This window comes from Chironomus tepperi, unplaced genomic scaffold (genome assembly GCF_022539635.2).
Source record: "Chironomus tepperi strain 1889 unplaced genomic scaffold, CSIRO-AGI_Ctep_v1 contig_85, whole genome shotgun sequence".
Taxonomy (NCBI): domain Eukaryota; kingdom Metazoa; phylum Arthropoda; class Insecta; order Diptera; family Chironomidae; genus Chironomus; species Chironomus tepperi.
In genome coordinates, this window is record NW_027226207.1 from 7,352,186 (window position 1) to 7,373,690 (window position 21,505).

General features: G+C 34.3%; 3 protein-coding genes across 4 annotated transcripts; 2 read left to right on the plus strand and 1 right to left on the minus strand.

Annotated features, from left to right (window-relative positions):
* The first annotated feature begins 3,193 nt into the window (after positions 1–3,193).
* Positions 3,194–4,283, plus strand: LOC139086119 (farnesol dehydrogenase-like). Its single transcript, XM_070634443.1, has 2 exons — positions 3,194–3,817; positions 3,893–4,283. The coding sequence occupies exons 1-2, from the start codon at positions 3,305–3,307 to the stop codon at positions 4,139–4,141; spliced, it is 762 nt and encodes a 253-aa protein (XP_070490544.1). The 5' UTR covers positions 3,194–3,304; the 3' UTR covers positions 4,142–4,283.
* A 581-nt stretch (positions 4,284–4,864) lies between these two features.
* On the plus strand, positions 4,865–11,964 carry Pi4KIIIalpha (phosphatidylinositol 4-kinase III alpha). 2 transcript variants are annotated; one of them, XM_070634075.1, is made up of 7 exons: positions 4,865–5,028; positions 5,111–5,333; positions 5,392–6,393; positions 6,515–6,574; positions 6,763–7,026; positions 7,083–11,378; positions 11,441–11,964. In XM_070634075.1, the coding sequence occupies exons 1-7, from the start codon at positions 4,939–4,941 to the stop codon at positions 11,824–11,826; spliced, it is 6,321 nt and encodes a 2,106-aa protein (XP_070490176.1). In that variant the 5' UTR covers positions 4,865–4,938; the 3' UTR covers positions 11,827–11,964. The 2 variants fall into 2 exon arrangements, with proteins under 2 accessions (XP_070490176.1, XP_070490177.1); XM_070634076.1 differs by lacking the exon at positions 6,515–6,574.
* LOC139085893 (SET and MYND domain-containing protein 4-like) lies at positions 11,386–16,416 on the minus strand. Its single transcript, XM_070634078.1, has 4 exons — positions 16,055–16,416; positions 13,793–14,423; positions 13,121–13,736; positions 11,386–12,924 (listed from the first exon to the last, which is right to left on the minus strand). Exons 2-4 carry the CDS (start codon positions 14,403–14,405, stop codon positions 12,588–12,590), a joined length of 1,566 nt encoding a protein of 521 aa, XP_070490179.1. The 5' UTR covers positions 14,406–14,423; positions 16,055–16,416; the 3' UTR covers positions 11,386–12,587.
* Positions 16,417–21,505: the final 5,089 nt, after the last annotated feature.

The following is a 21,505-nucleotide window of genomic DNA, read 5'->3' on the forward strand; positions in this document are numbered from 1 at the left end:
CCAATTTGAATATTTGATTGAATGAATGAATGTGAATGCTAACGTATATTGGGTGGCATGGGTTCGCATGCATGCGAAGTATGGGAATTCAATGATTGTTTTGATGAAAATTGGACAACGAATTAAATTTCACATTAGAATTAAAATATTAAGTGAACTTAAATTAGCTTAGGAACTATATTACGAAGAATTAGTCTATAACAGTCAATTTGTATTGAGTCAAGTGAAGACGCAAAAGGAAATTTGCATAAAAACATCGTAATGCTAAAAAATCATAACAAAAACAATGAACACTAGATTCTAAAAATAGAACCTTCTCAGAAAACTATTCAACAATCAGTATAAACATAACGCGTGTAGAACCGGCATAATGAAAATACTCAAAAAATTCAAGGTCATCTTTAAAAATAAAATACCCAAAAAGGAATTAGAGTTACGCGTGGAACAACAAACTAATACATATACGTTGTTGTTGTTAGATTTAACAGCTTACACGAATAAGGCATGAATGGAAATTATCCTTTGAAAGTGAAAACAAACCAGAAAAATTGCTATAGCGACAAATTTAGTATTATTATGCTTCATAAACGAGTTTTAATTTCATACAAATTGTGTAATGTACAGCATTTACTGCGACTTCGTGTAGATATAAATAAATTTTTGCAGTAGATGTATCGCGATGTACGACATTATGTATTTTTCATGCATATCTGTTTCATGAGAATTTTCGGGTTGTAGCTTCTCACATATGCATTGACTTCCATGCGTAGGAAGCTCTTAAACAGTTATCAGCAAACCCGAACAATAACAACTGAAGTCTGATGTTATGGTCCGATCATGTCGCACCAAACATGCGATGCCGCACCTTTTATTGTATCGACGCGACATCGTCAGTTGTTTGTGTCGATAAGTCTCTGTTGCTGGTCAATAACCTTCGAATTTTTCCAAAAAATTAGTCACGTATTCAAAAATTTCTTTAAAAAACAGAACCAAATTGGATCAAAATATGTTCAAAACAGTTCCAAAACATTGTAAATAGCTCCACATGTGTTTTTTTATTTACATCTATTACAACTGCGATCGATTACACAATTCAAACTATATATTATTTACAACATTTCCAAAACAAACACAGCGGAATTCCAAACAAAACAATGATTAGATAATCATGTTTACGTCTAAAATAAATTTGCCGGGCAAGATAAGGAAGCAGAAAAAATGCCCTATCAAAAAACGTCAATTACTGTTATCGAAATTACTTAATATGGAATTTTCTTCTTTATGAGGGTAATTAGGAGACCGAAGCAGACCGTAGCTTATCGAAAAGTGTGGAATATATATTTTTGAACTCTCGGTAATCCAGAAGGCATTGATTTCTGTGATCATTTGTAGTTTCTATTGCTATTGAATGTGTATACGGGCTTAAACGTATCCTTGCGGTGTCTGAACAGACTGGAATCTTGGATATCGAGCTAATCCGAGAGTAAGTCCTTTGTGGGCGATTGATTAGAGATCTGTTTAACTCATTTATGAGTCCGCGGGTTCTATTCCCACCAGACACCGATCTCTCAACCATTATATAGAGTGCTGTCAATTTGACAAGGATTCGCACAATGCACACAGATTTACTTTGCATTTATTTACTCAAAACTAGCTACAGTTGTCATCCGACTAGCATTTAGTGATTACCAGCTACAATGTAAACTCAAAATCAATCCCAAATAGCACAATGTAGCTGCTGGTGAACCTTTTCGTAGCTGCGTTGATAGCATTATGACGTGACAACACCGTGACGTTTGTTTTCAGCTATTTTACGTGACAAAAACAGAAAAAAGTCAAAATTTTGTTTATTTCGAGTATCATATGGGTAACAGCTAAGCTCCTAGATATTAAATGCCATTAGTGATTAAACAATAAGGGTATGAAATTTCCAATCAATGAGATTCATCCAATTAGAACAAACTCGAATATACAAGCATAATTTGTGAGCAGATGACATACTCACTTCCGAACACAAACAAGTCTCAAAAAACACAATATCAAAATTATAAAGTTACACAAAATTCAACAATGTATGAAGATTCTCTCCCAAAAAATTTTTTTTTGGTAGATCACAAAGTCTGTTTCCATACAGCAAACAACGAGTATTATCTCATCAAAATAATATAGTTCAAGGATGTATTTTTTGACCATAGTATGGTACTTTGGTATATTAATGATTACTAGATTCTATAAAATACTCATATTTTTGCAAAACGTAGTTATGCCGGTCAGGTTTTTGAGTAAAAATTTGAGTATGTAGATTCTAAAGTTTGCTGTGTTGTGTTCTAACAAATTATGATGGTATGGACACGGATGTGTAGTTAAGGCTCATTGTCTGCTGATTTATAGATGCAATATTAGCTTGATCAGGTTTGAATCCACTCAGCCATCAAAGTTATACTTTTCAATCAACTTTCTTCCACTATACTTGAAACTGGATGTAAACAACACCTTAATCTGGTTATTCAATAATAAAAGGCTTTCTTTTTTCATCCAATCAACATCCATACGCTACAAAACATTCATTCAAATCCTCCCCGACATTTCCACGTCAGCTTCTTATTCTTTCTGAATTACAATAACAGTTACCCGAATATCATACAAATGTGTAGACTAGAACGTGAAACTAAATTGCAGCATACAGACTGCATGATCAATATTCATTGCATTTCCAACAAAACATCATTATGTGCAATAACTGGAAAGGAAATAACCAATGAGATATGCATCGTACATGATGTATTATTTGAAATTTTATGTTGATGATGTGGAAAGTGAAAGGATTTCGATAGTATGTGTGTGCTGATAAAAAAAAATCACATTTTGCGAGTCAAAGTCTCTCGTGAAATTTCGCAAAGTAACTGACCTAAGCTCATCAACACATTTTAATTCATCCTGCAATGTTTTCAATGATCTCAGGTAGAGATTTGTGAGCATCAATAGAGATTCATCTGAAATTTTTATGGCTGCATGTGTTGTGGGTATGGAAAGGATACTAATACAACTGCAGTGCAGTTGTTAAGCCGGCAAACAAAAATAAAAATAATATTTTTAAAACGCAACTTCTTTTTTCCCTTCTACCAACTTTGTGTGTTGTTTATGTTGTAGTGCTATATACATCTGGAACTGTATAGAACAGTCAAGTATTGAATTTTACTTCCAATTTTAGTTGTGCGAGAGACTTCATTGAGTGCGAAGCAAAATTTATTTCTTCCTTCAAATTTTCCCAAGTTAAGCAAAGTTGAACAAGCCTATTAGAAAAATGGATAAGTGGAGTAACAAAGTCGCTGTTGTCACAGGTGCAAATTCCGGTATTGGATATGCAGTAACGAAGAAGCTTGCTTTGGCAGGATTAAAGGTTGTCGGCTTAGATATTGAAATTGATGCAATCGATAAATTGAAGGAAGAATTAAAAGACGCAAAAATATACTCAAAAAAATGTGACGTGACAAAAGATGATTGCGTTACTGAAGCTTTTGAGTATGTGGAGACTCTCGGCGGCGTTGATGTTCTTGTCAATACAGCCAGAACATACAGAAACATCGGAGTTTTGGATTATGAGAAGCCCGTCTCAGAATTGGCATACAACATCGATGTCGATTTTGTTGGTGCTGTACGTACAGCTCGTTTAGCTTTCAAGTCAATGGAAACAAGAGATTCTTATGGATATATCATCAACATCAATTCCAACTTTTCAAATCTTCTCACACCAATGTCCAATATTGAACTTGGAGTTTATTCAGGCGCATGCAGTGCAATTTCAACAACAAGCAACGTGAGTGCTTTTTCTTCTACGTCCACGTAATTATCGCAAAAATAATGCATTGTTTTTTCTCTTCTTTCTTTGCAGGTTATGCGATATGAATTGAATCGCTTAAAGAATCGTAAGGTTCGTGTAACAAACTTAAATCTTGGCGTCGTCAAAAACACAAACATCTTCAAAATTGCCAGACTTTCACTCGATGACGAGAAGACACTTTATGTTAATCCAACTTTAGTGCCAGAAGATCTCGAAGAAACTGTCGCATACCTTTTAGCCTTACCATATGGCGTTAATGTCTCTGACATGACAATCAGAGCAACTGGTGCTGATGTCTAGAGTGTTCTTCTGTTTTGATTGAACGCGTGTGCATTTTTTTGATAAAAACAATTTGATACCATTTTTTGTTAATTTTTTATAAAAATAAAACGAAGAATTCTTTTTGGATGTCCATAATTTTGAAGTGGATGTAATCTTAAAACATTGTTTTGAATATTCACATTATTTTCCCTCAAGATTCCAGATTCCTTCTTTCCAATACTTTGCCATCATATAGGTAATTTCGGCATGTGCCGTTCGTCTACAACATATTGTTTCTTGCGCATTGTAAACTTGTATTCGATAAGAGAGTTTAATACAACATTTGTTTGGTTTACGATGAAAGCTTTTCTACCAAACATCTTAGAGTTCTAGCTTTTCTTGCTTGAGCTTAGTTCTATCAATTAATAAATCATTCTTACAGTTATAAATCTCGAAATAATTGGTAAATAGTAAAAATTCTAGTTAAAACAACACTTTACCTATTTTCACTGATGATTCCATCACGATCAATTAATAATCTTTAAAGCAATCAACTCAAATTACTTAATCATTTGTTAATTCCACTGTAATTAAGACTTTTAACACTTTTCAACAAAATTATCCTTTTCATTTATTTTCACCCGTTAAGATTCAATTAAATTAAAATTTAAAAACGAAAAGTTCGTTACGAAAATGAAGAATTTCTTGCACATTTTCGTCCCTTCGCATTTGTTTTCATTCAAATTTAAGGGGTAGCCAACTTAGAAAAAATCAGAAAGTGAAAAAAAACAACAAAAATTTTTGAGCTCCATAAAATTTAATAAAATTAATTAGAAATGGAGCTCAGAGGTGATACATTTTATCAAAAAACGATACAATGTCTGGCAAGGACTTTAGCCAAGCTGAATCCAACACCAGAAGATAAGGTAAATATGACATACATTAAAAATTATGAGTCAGAAAATAATCAATAATCGGCCTTGAAAAAATTTTCTCTAAAACATCCAGCTCCAACAATTATTCAAGCACTGTCCACAAGAAAGCTCAGCAGGCATCTTTTGCATCGATTCAAGAGCACATGAAGCTGTTGTTGCACTTGGATTATACTTTTTGGAAAGTGAATATCAGTATGAACATTTAATTGTTCCTTACTTGATACGACTGCTTAAAGGACTTCCAAAGTCAATCCATAAAGAGGAAGATCAGAAGCTGATGGAGAAGAAAATAGACAGTAAGTCTTAATGACAGCAATTCTTAACTTCCAGTGATGATAATTAATTTATTTTTAGAACTTCCGTCAACTGAAAAGTTCTCGTTCTGCCTGAATACATTATTGTCAGACATAAGTGTATGCTGTCCAGATCGTCGTGAAGAGATAATTCAGACACAAGTTGAGGCTTTTGCAACACTGACCAATATCATTATATCCAAGCAGAATTCATCATCAACAGTATTGTGTAAAGATACAGTTCCAATATTATTAGGTCTGTCGAGAGCAATCGGACGATATACAATCAATGATCCACTGATTAGTAGAATGTATCCACCACCAGAGAAACCAATTGTCAAAGCTACAAATCCAGATCAGCTAATGCTAAATGACAGACAGAAATTTTCACCGAATTTTCGACCAATTATTCCACGATCAATGTCCGGATCTTTAAATATTGAGGCAATGGAAGCAAAGAAAGGCTCAACGCCATCAGCGTCACCAAGAAAAAGTGAACCAGTGACCAACAAGAAGTTATTTAGTTACTATTCAGTTCCATACGATCCAACGAGATATTTCTTTACTAAATTCGGATCAAGCTTCAATCAATTTCCCAACATGAGGTCATTTGAACAAGACAGTGATTTAGAGACGCAACTTAAGCGTGAAAAAATTCAATTTCCAATAAGTCATTTACAGCAGATTTTTGCATTCTCGAAGAAATTATTAGCTAAGGAAATTTTGGAGTATTTGGACGAAAGAGCTGAAGACTTTTTTGGACTGCTTCAAAATAACACTTATGGATATAAAAGCTTCTCAGAAACTATTAATCTCGTGATTGTGACATTATTAAGAGAACTACTCCAAAATCAAACCGAACTGTCGACTCCGTTCACAAAGGATATCCAAGAGTTTGTCAAGCAATTGTTCCTTAACGGTCAAACTGAAATAAATAATAAGCAGCATGAGGATCATAAGAGGAATGAAAGTGAATTCAATGTCGTCAATAAATACAAGATAAATGTTATGGCTAATGCAGCATGTGTTGATCTTTTGGTTTGGGCTATTCGTGATGAAACTGGTAAGAACTAAAGGATATTGATGACCCGAGTAGCACAGCATAGGTACCAGAAATGAGATTTGCCTAAGCGTGCCGCTCAGGTTGAAAACTTAATTTATAATCAATTATGAATTTATTACAGTCGGTGATATATTTGACATTATTTCATTTCATCAAGATCTTTATAAGCTCCTCCATTTAGGTAGATCTTGAGTGATCGAGTTGATTTTGTCCCCTGCCCTTACCTTTTAAGCAAATGACATACTTTTGCTGTTTTGAGTGTCTTTTTTTGATCCATGAACGTCAATTTAATATCGACGTGTGTTCCGCTTGTTATTGACCTTACCTGAACTTTAAACTAATATGATCTTTGTATTTTTATAATAATAGAGGCTGACAAATTGTGCATGCGACTACATCAAAAGCTGGATACAAATATTGGACATAAAATAATGCTTGATCATATGCCGTTATTGATGGTGTGCCTGGAAGGATTAGGAAAATTAGCTAAGAAATTTCCCGGAATTGCTGGAACTTCAATTTCATATTTACGTGACTTTTTGGTCGATCCTAGTCCGATTTTAGCAAAGCTACATAGTCAAGCAGTGATTGCACAGAAGAAAGATAAGGAAATTACTCCGTACAGGATCGTCGGTAAGTCAATGATTACTACTTGAAAATCACGTACTTAAATTTAAATCTACTTCCAGTACAAAGTCCAGAACATCAAATATCAGACATTCAGCATAGGCCAGGATTAACAAAATCACCCGTCTCAGCATTTGAAGCATTAAGAGAAGCAGCTATTGAAAATTTAAGCATTGCTCTACGGGCAGCACATCCATCAGATCAATATTGTGTTCCTGCATTAATTGCAAATGTCTCGAATCGTCTGTTCATAGCTGAAAAGAATGAGAATGAGTCGAACCTTGTGTCACTGAATATCATCGTAATGTTGGGACATGTAGCTGTTGCATTAAAGGACACACCAAAAACGACACAAAATATTTTGCAGTTTTTCATTCAGCGATTCTGTAAAGTTGCTAATGAACAGAATGTCTTAATTGTTGATCAACTTGGATGCATGATAATCAGCAACTGTGAAGCTGACATTTTTGATGAAATTATGAAAATGTTTTCGAGAGTGATTGTACAGTCAGCATCATTAGCTTATAGTTCAGATCCTGATAAAAGGAGACAATATCAGCATGTTTCAGATGCTGTAATTAATGCATTAGGAAATATTGCTGCAAATATTCAAGGAGAAGCTGAAACATTGGAACTGCTAATTAAATTAATGGAAATTTTTGTTCAAATTGGTCTTGAAGGTGAAAGAAGCTATGATAATTCTCAAGGTGCACAAAAGGCATCAAGTAGTGCTGGAAATTTAGGAATGTTGATTCCAGTTATTGCAACTACAGTTCGACGACTTCCTCCAATTAGATCACCAAAAACGCGACTTCATAAGCTATTTAAAGACTTTTGGATGTACTGTGTCGTTATGGGATTCACAAATGCACGATTATGGCCAAGTGACTGGATTCAAGGCGTACAGGAAATTGCAGCTAAGTCACCACTTTTAATCTCCCAAACTCCACACAAGTCAGAAATGCGAGAACTGAATTACTCGTCAGCTATTCGATCAGATTCTGTAAGCTTAAATGAGCTACGAAGTCAAATTATTTTGTTGCTGGATCATCCACCAACGGAAGTAACTGCTTTCATCCATAAGCTATCGTTTGCTCAATGTACTTACTTATTAAGTGTATATTGGCTAGAGACTTTACGTGTTGAAAATGCAGCGGAACCAAGTTTAGATCCAATTCTGTCGTATCTATGTGATCCCGTCCTTCAAAAGGATAAATGCGGCATGTGGCAATGCGTAAAATGTATTGGTGATCAAGTATTTGAAAAATTCCGTACCGTACTAGTCGATCATGACTTAAAACGTGAAAAAGTATTGGAATCGCAAGCTAGGATGCTACTCGTCTATTTCAATCACATCCATAAGCAAATACAGCTTGTTGCTGATCAATATTTATCACAATTGGTCGATAAATTCCCACATTTATTGTGGAGTCGAAGCTTACTTTGGAGTATGTTGGACATCCTTCAATTACTTGCATACTCATTGAGTCTTGATCCAAATCTACCAATTCCAATTGTTCAAGTTCCAATGACATCATATACATTACAATTTATGGACAATATGCCGGCACGTGAAAATCGTTTTAAGGACTTTAGTGATCGTTGTCAGGGAATATTCAATGAAGCTATGAAATGGGCACCAAATTATACACGTAGTCACTTACAGCAGTATCAAAGTCAAAGTCATATATTTTCAAATTTTAGTAATCGTGAGGAGGCATTAGCATTTGATTCTGTCATACGATCATGGTTGACTGATTGTGTATCAAGTGTCAAGTATAAGAGCACGAACAGTGGAAGTCGCGGTACATCAAAATTTGTATCTGTTTTGTGTCTCAGAAGTAAATGCACCGGTGAAATTGCAGGCTTAATATCAGTATTGGATGATGAGAGCAAGAAGGGACTTTGTGAGCGGTTGACACAGTCAATTTGGGATGCGACAAGAGAGAAGAATGAGACAAAGTATAAAGGCGCGTTGTGGAGAGGAACTGCTTATTTGATATCATACTCAACTTATGATCAGAATGTTGGGAAACTCCTTCATGCTATTTCATCATCACATGTTGAAATATTCACAGAAAGAACTGTCGAAACAGCTGTTGAATGCTGGCAGTGGATATTGACAGCACGTGAAGATTTGGAACTAAGTTTCATTCGTGAAATGGTATCAGCATGGCAAATTACATTTGATAAGAAAATTGGATTATTCTCAGAGGAATATGAAGTCACAAGTCCACTAGCTGCATACGATGGATGTAAATTAGTTCCACAGCCAATAAATGTTAGACCACACATGATATGGCTTGACTTAATATCGGAAATGGTGGATACAGCTAAGTACTGCAATCGTGATAAGGTTGAGATGCTATGCATGCTCGTCCATCGATGTCTACCTATTGATAAGCACTCGAAGCAAACCAGGAACATCTCAACTGTTGGATGTCGTTTTAAGCTTCTTCAATGCGGATTGAGCTTATTGCAAGGCAATACAATCCCAAAAAGTCTATCAAGGAACATTTTACGTGAACGGATTTACTTTTATGCATTAGATTACTTCTGTGCAGCACCACAATGTCCATCACAATCACGTGAAATTCTCTTTGATGACATAACCATTTTAATGACTTTTTGGCAGACGATGAGATCAGAAAAGAAGCATTTGATGACATCAGAATTAAGTGACTATGAATTAAATGGAACTACAACAACAAATTTGACGGTTGGAAAGTCTTATGGTGATTCAGTATCAATGGCTGGAAATGATGTAACGAGATCAACAAGTGGAGCTGCTGGATGGTACAATACAATTCCACACTCGACGTCAACATTGTCGAGGAAGACAACGAGACCTAAACGTGGTGTTGGACAGAAGGATTCATATGATAAAGATTATATGAAGAAACGGAATCTGATTTTGGAACTATTGGCAGTTGAGATTGATTTTCTTGTGACTTGGTATAATCCACTGGCTAATCCAGAAATGCAAGTTAATCCAAAAACTGAAGAAGCATTAGCGACTTGGCGGGCACGGCCAATAAAGATTAATCTATGGAAGGACAATGTTCAGCTTGCTTGGGTATATAATCCATCACTTGCTGTATATCTATCACAAAGAATCAACAATGTTGAAGTCATTGACGACGAAGTCTCGAAATTAGTCTTGGCTGATCCTATGGCTGCAATGCATATACCTGATGCATTAAAATATCTTGTGACTACAAAGACTTTACTTGCTGACTCATCACAATTAAATTACATGCTGACATGGGCAAAAGTCGGTCCAATTCAGGCACTTTCATATTTTTCACGGCAATATCCAACTCATCCACTAACAGCTCAATATGCTGTTAAGACATTGCATTCATATCCAGCTGAAGCTGTACTTCCATACATTCCTCAGCTTGTACAGGCTCTTCGTCATGACACTATGGGATATGTCACGGAATTTATTAAGCAAATTGCCAAAAAATCTCAAATTGTCGCTCATCAATTGATTTGGAATATGAGAACTAATATGTATATGGATGAAGACATGCACCAAAAGGATCCAGTTCTGTTTGATGTTCTTGATTCGCTTGTGACTTCAATAATATCTCAATTGTCAGGTCCAGCTAAGAGATTTTATGAACGTGAATTTGACTTTTTCGGTAAGATTACTGCCGTGTCTGGTGAAATTCGTGGCTTTGCAAAAGGACAGCCACGTAAGAAGGCATGCCTAGATGCACTTCGTAAGATTGATGTTCAGAGTGGCTGTTATCTTCCATCAAATCCTGAAGCAATGGTCCTTGACATTGATTACAATAGTGGAACTCCAATGCAAAGTGCTGCAAAGGCACCATACCTAGCTAGATTTAAAGTTAGACGATGTGGAATCACTGAACTTGAACAATTGGCAATGGAAGTATCAGGTGGAAGTACAACAACATCTCCAACAAAACAGTCATTGTCATTGCATGTTGAAGGATGGCAAGCAGCTATTTTTAAAGTTGGAGATGATGTACGACAGGACATGCTGGCACTTCAAGTTATATCCATTTTTAAGAATGTATTCCGTCAAGTTGGACTTGATTTGTTCTTATTTCCATATCGTGTTGTTGCTACATCTCCTGGTTGTGGAGTTATTGAATGTGTACCGAATGCTAAGTCGAGAGATCAACTTGGACGGCAGACAGATACTGGATTGTATGAATACTTTTTACATAATTATGGGGACGAAACCAACAAGGAATTCCAGACGGCAAGAAGTAATTTTGTTAAATCAATGGCTGCATATTCTGTTATTGGATATTTGTTGCAAATTAAGGATCGACATAATGGTAATATTATGATTGATACAGAAGGTCACATCATACATATTGGTAAGGAACTGACATTTTATTGGACTTCTTTTTTATTAATGATTCTTATCCATTATATACAGATTTTGGCTTTATGTTTGAGAGCAGCCCTGGCGGTAATATTGGTTTTGAACCTGATATGAAGCTAACAGACGAGATGATTATGATCATGGGCGGTAAAATGGAAGCAGCACCATTTAAATGGTTTTGTGAATTGTGTGTTCAAGCTTTTCTGGCAATTCGTCCATATCAAGATGCTATAGTATCACTGGTTAGTCTTATGCTTGATACTGGACTTCCATGTTTTCGTGGACAGACTATTGCATTGCTAAAGCAACGATTTGTATCTAACAAAAATAGCAAGGATGCGGCAGCACACATGTATGGAATTATTAAAAATTCTTATCAAAACTTTAGAACAAGAACATATGACTTGATTCAGTACTATCAAAATTCTATTCCTTATTAATTTTATTATATCGTTGGTTATGTATTTGGACGAAAGAATTATTTCATGTTATTATTGTCTGGTGATTTATAGTTATTTATTAGGTATTATGTAAACTTATATTCAAATTTAATAAAATATAAATGTTATTAAACGGAATCTAGTAACCCACTTTCGAGTATAGAAGTCAAAGTCGACTTCTCGAACAGCATACAGTGGTCGCTAGGACAACGGTATGCCGCCTTAATAACGTTTATACGCGAGGTTGTCCTGACGGCACCGTAATGGGTGAGCTTAACTAGAGTTGACAGACCAAAATCCAACAATTTCTTAATAATTTGTATGGTTTTGTGCGAAAAACCAAATTAACAAGAATTTGTACGGTTTTTCACAGGCTTGTCACAGGTGCCTGTTTGGCAACTCTTTTTTCGACATATATTTATTGACAAAAAATGGAGTTCGGGCTTAAATTCGCCAAACATAAATTGAAGGTGATTTTTTCTGCTAACACTTGTGAAGTATAACATTTCATACAAGTTTTAATCGGTTCTAACGAACTATGCCGAACTCAATTTGGCTACAACATCAGCTAGTAACAATTTGTCCATTCTTCAATATTACAATTTGCCAAAGGCCGTTCCTATCTATTCAACTTGCATTTAATCTATTACATCCTTAACCTTAAAACAATTTTGAACCATAACGTATGGCCAATTAACGTCCTAAAATTACGCAGCAGTATAAAAACAATCAGTCTATTTTTAATAATCTTCAACCTTTTCCTACGCAAACAAAACTTTTGGCTTAATAACAATCGATAAACAATGCTGCAAGCATTCCTGCAATAAAACAATTTCAGCAAACGGAAATCCATTTTGTTCATGATAAAGTTGAATAGCTGAACAGTATTCTTGAAACTTCTTTTTTGCTTCATTTGAGTCGAGCTTTGCGACATCATTTTTACACTTCTTTGCCCACTTTAGTGTCTTTTTATCCATTGATTTGAGGGAATGGAACAGTGGATAGTTCTTGGTACATGCTTCGCATTTGCATTGAAATGAATAGTCTTCGTGGAGGATCAGTTGACGTTCTGCTTTCGGTTGTGTGAAGAAAGTTGTTCTAAAATGGAATGGAATATTAATAGAAGACTTGATGCTAGTCGGATGTGCCGCTAGGGTAGGCTATAGATCCCTAATTAAGGACATTGACCTCAAAACTGTGTCAAAAAAATTATCAAGAATTTGTACAGTTTTTGTCTGTCACAAGCACCTGATTTGCAACTCTGAATAGAAGCATTCTCTATACTTGCACCTACCTATAACAATCAAACAGCTGCTCACCCTTCTTTATCGGCCGCTCGACCATAATAAACATCTTTCCCTCAGCGTACATTCGATGTACATTAGGCGCACATGAATGATTGATCAATGAGATAAATGGATAGCAACCTACGCCAATCATTTGTGGCTCTTGATTCATATATTTTTGGATTGACCATCCACAAATGCCGTGGAAGTTAGAATCACCTAATTTTAGTATTGTCGAAAAGAACTTCTTTATAAAATCTGAATGTACAAGCCACATTTCCAGCAGTTGAGGGTGCAGCCTGAATAATTTCTCAGGTGATTCATTTATTAGCATTTTGTCATTTCTAGCCAGACAGTAAGCAGACAATAGGAAGTTTTTAGCCACAACTTCCTCTTTGGATGTTGAAAAATCAAAGTTATAGACTGAGAATGTTAAGTTGCTGCATTGCGATAGGAAATCTTGAAGATCCTCAACAGATCCATTGAACATGTTCAGTGCCTGAAAGAAAACTCTCATTGCCATCTGCATGATTCCAGTCTTAAGTATAATCTCAATGATTGCACATTCATAGTTGTGGTAGCTTTTCATGGCATATTCTCTGCACTTCTCAGAACAAAACATTGCTGTGGATTGAAAATTTCTATAAAAATTGAAACTTAAAAAATTCAGCAAAACTCACTTGAAATGCAGTATGGACACGGAATCAAGTCCATCAAGTTGTCTTTCAAGCATACTGAACATCGTTGAAATTTATTCATTTCCGGACAACTGTCATATCTTGAGTCACTCTTAATGATTTTAAAATGCGGTTCCTCAATTGCCAAAATATCGCCAACATTTAAATCTTGTGTAGTCACAATATAGCGACCGAAAATGTCACTCTGTCTTAATTCAAGACAATTAACGACGAAAGGTAGGCGTGGATTTGCTTTGTATGATAATTTTACGAATTCGAAAGGATTTTCCGTCACCTGTTGCTGTTCAGCTTCCTGTTCATGACACTTTTGACTTCTTTTATCAAGGATGTGGAAGTTCTTTTCAGGATATCCATTAAGTTTTGCTAATTCTATGTTTTTAAGACATTTTTCATACATTTTCATCTCAAAATAAACAGCAGATCGATTTGCATAAGCCAGTCCAATTGCTTCACTTCCATCTGGTGCATAACATAGACTCTCATTGTACTTGACAAGTGCATCGAAGAAGCTTCGTTCACAATACAATTTATTTCCTTCAGATCTACTTGAATCAGCCGCTTCACTTGACTTGAATGAGTCAAGAATGTCAATCATGTTAATGGAAGTTGATGCCTAAAAATAATTAACGATCATTTAGCGAAAGATGTGTACAAATAGACATAATATAGTTTATTTATATCCAAAGAATTTATTTTTGTACTCGTGTTTTTCATTTTGTTTATTTTGGTCTTTTAGCATGGATTGGAGGTTTGGATGTGAAGATTCTAAGTCATTTTGACTATCCAGTGCATACTTTGATGGTATTTATTGAGAATTAATATTATTCTAAGTAACAATTGATTTTCAGCAATTTTTATAATTTTAAAAGGGTGTGAAACTACAGAATCAATAACAAAAATTGTTGAGTTAGTAAAATTTGAATTTCAAAAAGCCGTTAAATTTGAATAACTCAATTTCAATCATAATTTGCCTCAACTATAATGAATATGCGTCTGAAATATGACCCAACATAACAGAATCAACTAAATTTACGACTTTTTCCTTTTCACTTTCACATAAAAGAAGAAGTTCTGTTTTTAAAAATATTCCGAAAAGATAATTTTAATTTTTCATAAATAAGAAGAATCCAAAAAGAGATTTTTATAACACGATGATGTAGGAAATATTCATAATCTTTTATTTTTCCTCATTCTCATCGCTTCTTTTGTTACATCTTATTTTTCTCGCAACCGCCAGTTGATATGAAAACTCAACATCTGTGTTTTTAAGTGACAATTTAATATGTTTTGCGATAAATCTAGGGCGATTAAAAATGAAAACAATTAAATGAGGGATTTAATTTCAGAGAGGTATTTTACCGCCGGATATGAATGTGCATTTAAAGGTTCATTAATTAAGTAATGGATCGTGAAACTGTGTAATTGGTTTTTGATTGTTTGGGCGGTTTTTGTGGAGGAAAATTATGAAAAAGTTTAGGGATACAGTTTAGCTTTTAGGATTTCTTGCAACGGAGCCGTTTAGCTGATACGATCAGGGTGGAGAAAGTAATGGATCTGATTACATCAATCGTAATTCCGAGAATCCAATTGTTCATTTTGGAAAATAGTTCGGTATTCTGTGATTTAACAAGTGAAACGGCTCCAAATTTAACGGGACCAGGGTTAGGTAGTCGTGAATGCCTAGATGTACCGCAACCTCGTGATTGCATCAAACCCTTATAAACAAAGAGTTAGATCCTTGCTAGAAAATATCAGCCTCTGGTCTAAATCGTTGTGATTTCGAAAAAAGACTCTGGTTAAGACTCAATGGTCGCGAAACACTGCGACTGGATTTCACAACCATTTGGTATCATGTATTTGTTATTCATTTGTTTACTTCGATACAATACTTCAAGGAATGCTTAAAAATGTCGAAGTAAGTTAGGATCAAAAAAAACAGTGCAGTACACATTTTTGACCAATTCTTCTACGTTTTGAAAAAGTTTTGAATGCATTTCTCTTAAAAACTATAATTGAGTCACTCAAAATCAGTTCCTTACGACACTAGCTTTGAGATATCGTCCATTTACACACCATTTAAAGGACATAACCCAATCTTCATCTACATATTTTTAGTTGTCACAATACCTAAATTTCAAAATCTTCACATTTCCCTAACCCCAATCCATAGCATCGGTAGGTGATGACTGAGTGTTCTCGTGGATAATGAGATGTGATGTACATTAGATGATATTTATAGCTCACCTGCTCGTATTTATTTATGTGTATGGGTTAATCTAGAGGATGTCTTAATGAATAATAATTTTTATGTTAATTCAATTAGCTTTGTTTACACTGGAGGTGTTGCGATGCTGAGTGGATGTATAGCACATAAATCTTAATAAACTTTTAGTTCCTTTCTTTACAAAAATGACACGAAATGATGCGTTGCAGTCTTTAATTTTGTAATAATTTAATTGATGATGTCTTTATGGACACTAATTATGCGTGACTTGAGTTTTATCACTAGATTGTTAATCCTTTATGTATTTTTTCATCCAAATAAATCAAACGGAATCAAAAAATTAAATAACACTTTAACTCGTTCGGTAAAAATAAAGAGTGAATGAACGATTAGAAAGTCAAAAGAACACTGAAGGAAAATAGGAAAAAACGTTGCACGTACGCTTGTGTTTTTCGCTGCGAATATGCCCGTAATTTTATCCACAAAAATCTACAATCGTTTGGGGATTTAAATGTGGATTTTGGGAAATTTTTCGAGTGTTTTTGAAATTTTTTAGGTTGATTTGAGAATGTTTTTGGATGTTTAATGATAAATGAGTATAGAAGTAGAGTTGTGCATGCAGTTTTTTAAAGATTCCATGCTTATATAATGAAAGTATCAAGGTATGTGTTATAAATTATGGTGCTCCTATAGTTTGTAAGGGTAACAGCCGGGTTGAATCGAGATTAAATATCGTGATCATTGTGGAAATCCTTGTCATTTAAAGAGACAGACATCGGTCTCTAGTGGGAATTGAAACAACGTATTCCCAAAAGAGATGCAGTTCTACGGTCTACTGCGTAACCAGTTGGCCACAGAGGCCTGAATGTTATCATGGCAGATTCGCTATTTATGTCTCAGATTTAACTCTGCTAACAAACCAGACTAGATTGGAAACATTCTCAAGTGGCCGTTAATAAGCTTGAACTAGACGTTAGTATATTCACTTTCTCAAGTGTTCAATCTATGAATTCTACTAGAGTATATCTCGGTCTAGATCGCGAGGAAGACCTATGAATTCTTGGATTGGATATGTTGAAATGGACGCTAGATTCCCTCATATCCCGAACTGGCAAAAGGTTTCGAAGAACAGTGCTGTCTTTAAAGATTTCCTACGCGCGACAATCGGCACTCGTGTGCCCAAGCCAAGGAAGTAAGGAAGTAACAAGCCTTAATCAAGTAATTGACTCCTAGATTTAACTTTAAGCATCAGAAAAATATGCGCCACATCCCAAGAATAGTCAAATATATTTTACTGATCAATTTTGATCATTTCTGCAAATTCTGATAAATTTATAACATCCAATTTGTAAATCCTTACTGAATATTTTCATTCGTACTGGAATTATAAAAATTTATCATTTTTAAAATTTTGCTCACAGCCAAAAAAACAGCAAGAAATTTATGAAAAACAGATGAGATGATTAAATTTATGATTAAACAGCAGTGGCTGAATATTTCTTATGAATTTATGAATAATAATCTCAGCCATAAAAATAAACTCTGCGAAAAAATCATTTTGTCACCTTTCCTAATGATTGTCACCTAAAACCTCTATAAATTTATGATTTACAGCTATATAATAATTATAAGTCATGTTAATCTTCAACAACTTTTCATGCTCATTTTCATTCACTCTCTAATTCTTTTATTTAAGAGATTGAGATGCACTTTTCGCGGTATTCTATTCATTCATCCTCACGTTTTGTTTAGAAATGTATGTAAATCAAATTGATTTACGACTTGCTGTGTGGGAATATAGCTTCAGAAAATGATATATTATGGTTTAAGTAGGAGAATGTAAGATATGAGTGGAATGCTGTTGTTATGTTATGATTATTGGAGGAATCTGATGTTAAAGATTAAGTTAAGTCAAAGTTGAGGTTGAAAACAATGACCAGAAGAATTTATGGAATCAATTTAGGAACCAAAAACTTCAAAATTGTAAAAACAGCAAGTTTTGATGCAAAAATTGTAAACTTCGCAATTCCTACGATATCCGAGTGGACAAAAATATGTCGTAACTTGTTAAAGGCAAGTTAATATTCATTTAATGACTAGTTCTGATGTAATTTTGTCCACTTCAAGAAGTTGTGCGTCCAACAATCAATTGAAATCCTTATTTAGATATTTCAACCAGTATTCATGTCAATTTTTGTTCCAATTATTCAGTAAGTTACAATATGTATATTCAGATCCATTCCAATATCATCTTGAATAGCAAAAAACAATTAATCAATCAAAAATCTGACTACAGGTCAGTGTGACTCTGACATACAGCATTCATGATTTCAATCTTACATCTCATTGCCTGGTTATTGGTTTCCCTTATCAAACTGCTACTTTTAAGAAGCTGAACTATATGTACTTCCGAAAAATCAATAAACTAATGATGAAACTCGAACCTGGAAGTTCAAATTCGGTATCAACGTTCGTGGCCATCACCTTCCTAAGGGCCAAGGCATCATTGCTACTTATCGTCTGACCTTTGACACAATCGACACATTTTCGGGTCAAGTTAATCAAACATTCCATGAGTAAGGACAGTTCAAATTGAACTAATCTATTTAGAGCAATGCTAACTTCTGATAAGATTTGTGCTTTCTATCAATAAGTCTTGAACTATATTCCGACTGCCTTAAATTTCTACAATCGCCAGTATTGTGTCTTTGTTTACAAAATAAGCATTTCATTCATAATTATTCAAGCTTAAAAGAATTCACAAAAAGAAAATAATTTCAATTATTTCAGTTCCTTATTTATTATTAAGCACGTAGAGCATAAATCAAGCCAACGCAGGTAATAAATTTTCAGCAAATAAAATTGGCGTAAATCAAGTTGAAAAGTTCATTCTGTCTCTTATTTCTCAATTATTTTAATTATTTTTTTATCGTGAATCTATTTTCAGCACAAATATTTCAACTTCTTCTTATTCTCAATTAACTTTGTACATACTACATGCTACATTGTAATCAATTGAATATTTCTGCAGACGATAAAATTTAATTTGATGAGGAAATAATGCAAGAAAATGTGATCGAATCCTCTTCTTTTTTCTATTTACAGAAATGTTTTTTGCTGTCTTTTGCGTATGCGCACCCGAGCGGTACAGTCCAGGGAACTGCAATTCGCTGGATGTAGAGATAAGCTGTGATCCATAATTTATCTCAGTTGTTGTCTTAAACTGGCTGCTCTTTGCTAATTTAGCCGTAAAAATGGGTTACGCCGTCAAGGCAATATCGCGACTTGCCATTGATACAACGACATATCAGTGCCTTAGCAAGCCAGCCCCTTTATGCTGCTCGGTACAGTAGATAAGAAAAGAATTTACTTCACGCATCAGATGACTTTCTTTGATAAATGTCGAAGAGAAATTTTTCTCATTATTTTAGACATTTTGGTGAAATTTTCTGATCAGCTATAGCAGATGACATATGATGATGGACAGTAATGAAAGAAAAATTATCTTTCAATAGTAGATCGAAATAAATTGTGTCGCATATAAGCTTTAAATAATGGAAATTTAAAATTTGAAGGGGTTTGTTGGTTAGTTTTGTATGATAATTTGGAAATATTAGGTATTGAGACCTTAAGAGCCGAAGTTGCAACGTTATATGCGCCAAAATTGTAATGACAGTTTAACGAGTTAGTGTTCGCCAGACCTCCCGCTCGAACCAACAGATCATAGTGGAATCATAAGCACTCTTTTGATGACATTACTGTCTATAGCTTTCAAAGTGAGACTGTTATCCGCGTCTAAGGATTGTCCAGACCGAGACTTCCCTGGTACTCTCGGTAGTCTAGGTTACGATCTCGGAAATTTACCAAGACCTAGACTTCTGGAAATCTTAGCCGCGTTTCCAGTGTATATGATTTGAAAAAGTTTCCAACCTAAGATCTCTGGATCGGTAATGCAATAATTAGTTAGTTGCAAAAGATGAATCATTTAACTCAACAGCCTATCAGGAAGAGCCCCGATTGGTACATGATGACTCCGACGTAACATCGAATCTCATCTAAGACCGGTTTTCTACGCCATATGCCTTCTAAATTTGTCATCAAACCAAAATATTTGAAGAAAGATCTTCAATCTCTATTTAGGTTTAAAGATAATTCATGTTATACACAATATATGCTTGTTTAAACACCTTAAAAACTCATAAATCAATGATAGTAGTTGTAGATGAGCAGAAACATGAAAGATCGATAGATAATTTCTCACTAAATGGTTCGGAAATATTTTTAGCTAAAATTTAGATAATAGTTAGTAAGATGGATTTTTAAATTGTTTCGAAAGTTTCTAGTAAAAAGTTATTGAAAATTTTGTAACGAAAGTTTTTCAAAATAAATCAAATGCTAATTGTGCAAACAGTAGTGAGCTTTTGGGGTACATAACTGCAGATCATAATCTCAAGGTTCAAAATCAAAACATTCATCGACAGTCACTTAATAATGTTCGCATAAGGGAATAAACGCATATTATACTGACCTTAACATACAAAATTATCATCATCCTTGAACCCAAACATTTCTGCATAGGTTTATGAAAAAAATGTATTGAAACCTTACGAATGTTATGATATTTTTCCTTCATCAGTTCGGTTAATGTATAACAGCACTAAAATGCTGAAAGAACTTTAGTATGACTTTCGTCTAAATTTTAATAAATGGTTTTTAAAATTTAGTCGCAAATTTTTTTAAAATTTAATGAATTTTTTTAAAATTTTAATAAAAACTTTTAAAATTTAGTATTCAGTTTTACTTGAGGTTTTTAGCGCGGTGGACGTTTTAATAACAGTTATTAGAATTTTTCTAAGAGCTGTTGTATAAGAAAATATGAATGTTTAAACACCTAAAAATTCAAAATTTGAAGAAGATTTAGAAACAGAAACATGAAAGATCGATAGATAATTTCTCACTAAATGGTTCGGAAATATACAAGCTGAAAAGAAAAGAAAAATGGATTTTTAATTGTTTCGAATTTCTGTCAATTTTGAAAAATGGAACGAGATTTTTCAAAATAAATCAAATTAATTTAAATAAGTAATCTCAATACATATGCAGTATAATCTCATTAAAAATCAAAACAATCATCGCCGTCACTTAATAATATTCGCAAATATAAACGCAAAAACTACCTCAACATACAAAATATTCATCCTCGACCCACCCAAACATTTATTATATTCAGACAAAAAAAAAATAACGATGTTATGATAATCTTTTCCTTCATCAGTTCGGTTAATGTATACAGACTAAAATGCAAAAGAATAAATATGAGTTTCGTCTATGATTGAATAAAGGAAATTTTAGTCGCAATAGAATCGATGAAATTTCCATTTAAAATTTTTTTTCTTTCCTTTTGCACGCAGTATTCAGTTTTACTTGAGCTTTTCAGCGCGGTGGACGTGGCGTGTGCAGTGAGAGAATTT

Excerpts from the sequence above, each read along its gene's own strand:
- LOC139086119 (XM_070634443.1), top strand. The coding sequence starts at position 3,305 with ATGGATAAGTGGAGTAACAAAGTCGCTGTTGTCACAGGTGCAAATTCC. Across the intron at positions 3,818-3,892 it reads CAATTTCAACAACAAGCAAC|GTTATGCGATATGAATTGAA; the intron begins GTGAGTGCTTTT and ends CTTTCTTTGCAG.
- Pi4KIIIalpha (XM_070634075.1), top strand. The coding sequence starts at position 4,939 with ATGGAGCTCAGAGGTGATACATTTTATCAAAAAACGATACAATGTCTG. Across the intron at positions 6,394-6,514 it reads GGCTATTCGTGATGAAACTG|TCGGTGATATATTTGACATT; the intron begins GTAAGAACTAAA and ends AATTTATTACAG. Across the intron at positions 6,575-6,762 it reads TTATAAGCTCCTCCATTTAG|AGGCTGACAAATTGTGCATG; the intron begins GTAGATCTTGAG and ends TTATAATAATAG.
- LOC139085893 (XM_070634078.1), bottom strand. The coding sequence starts at position 14,405 with ATGATTGACATTCTTGACTCATTCAAGTCAAGTGAAGCGGCTGATTCA. Across the intron at positions 13,737-13,792 it reads GTGTCCATACTGCATTTCAA|CAATGTTTTGTTCTGAGAAG; the intron begins GTGAGTTTTGCT and ends TTCAATCCACAG. Across the intron at positions 12,925-13,120 it reads CAGCTGTTTGATTGTTATAG|AACAACTTTCTTCACACAAC; the intron begins GTAGGTGCAAGT and ends ATTCCATTTTAG.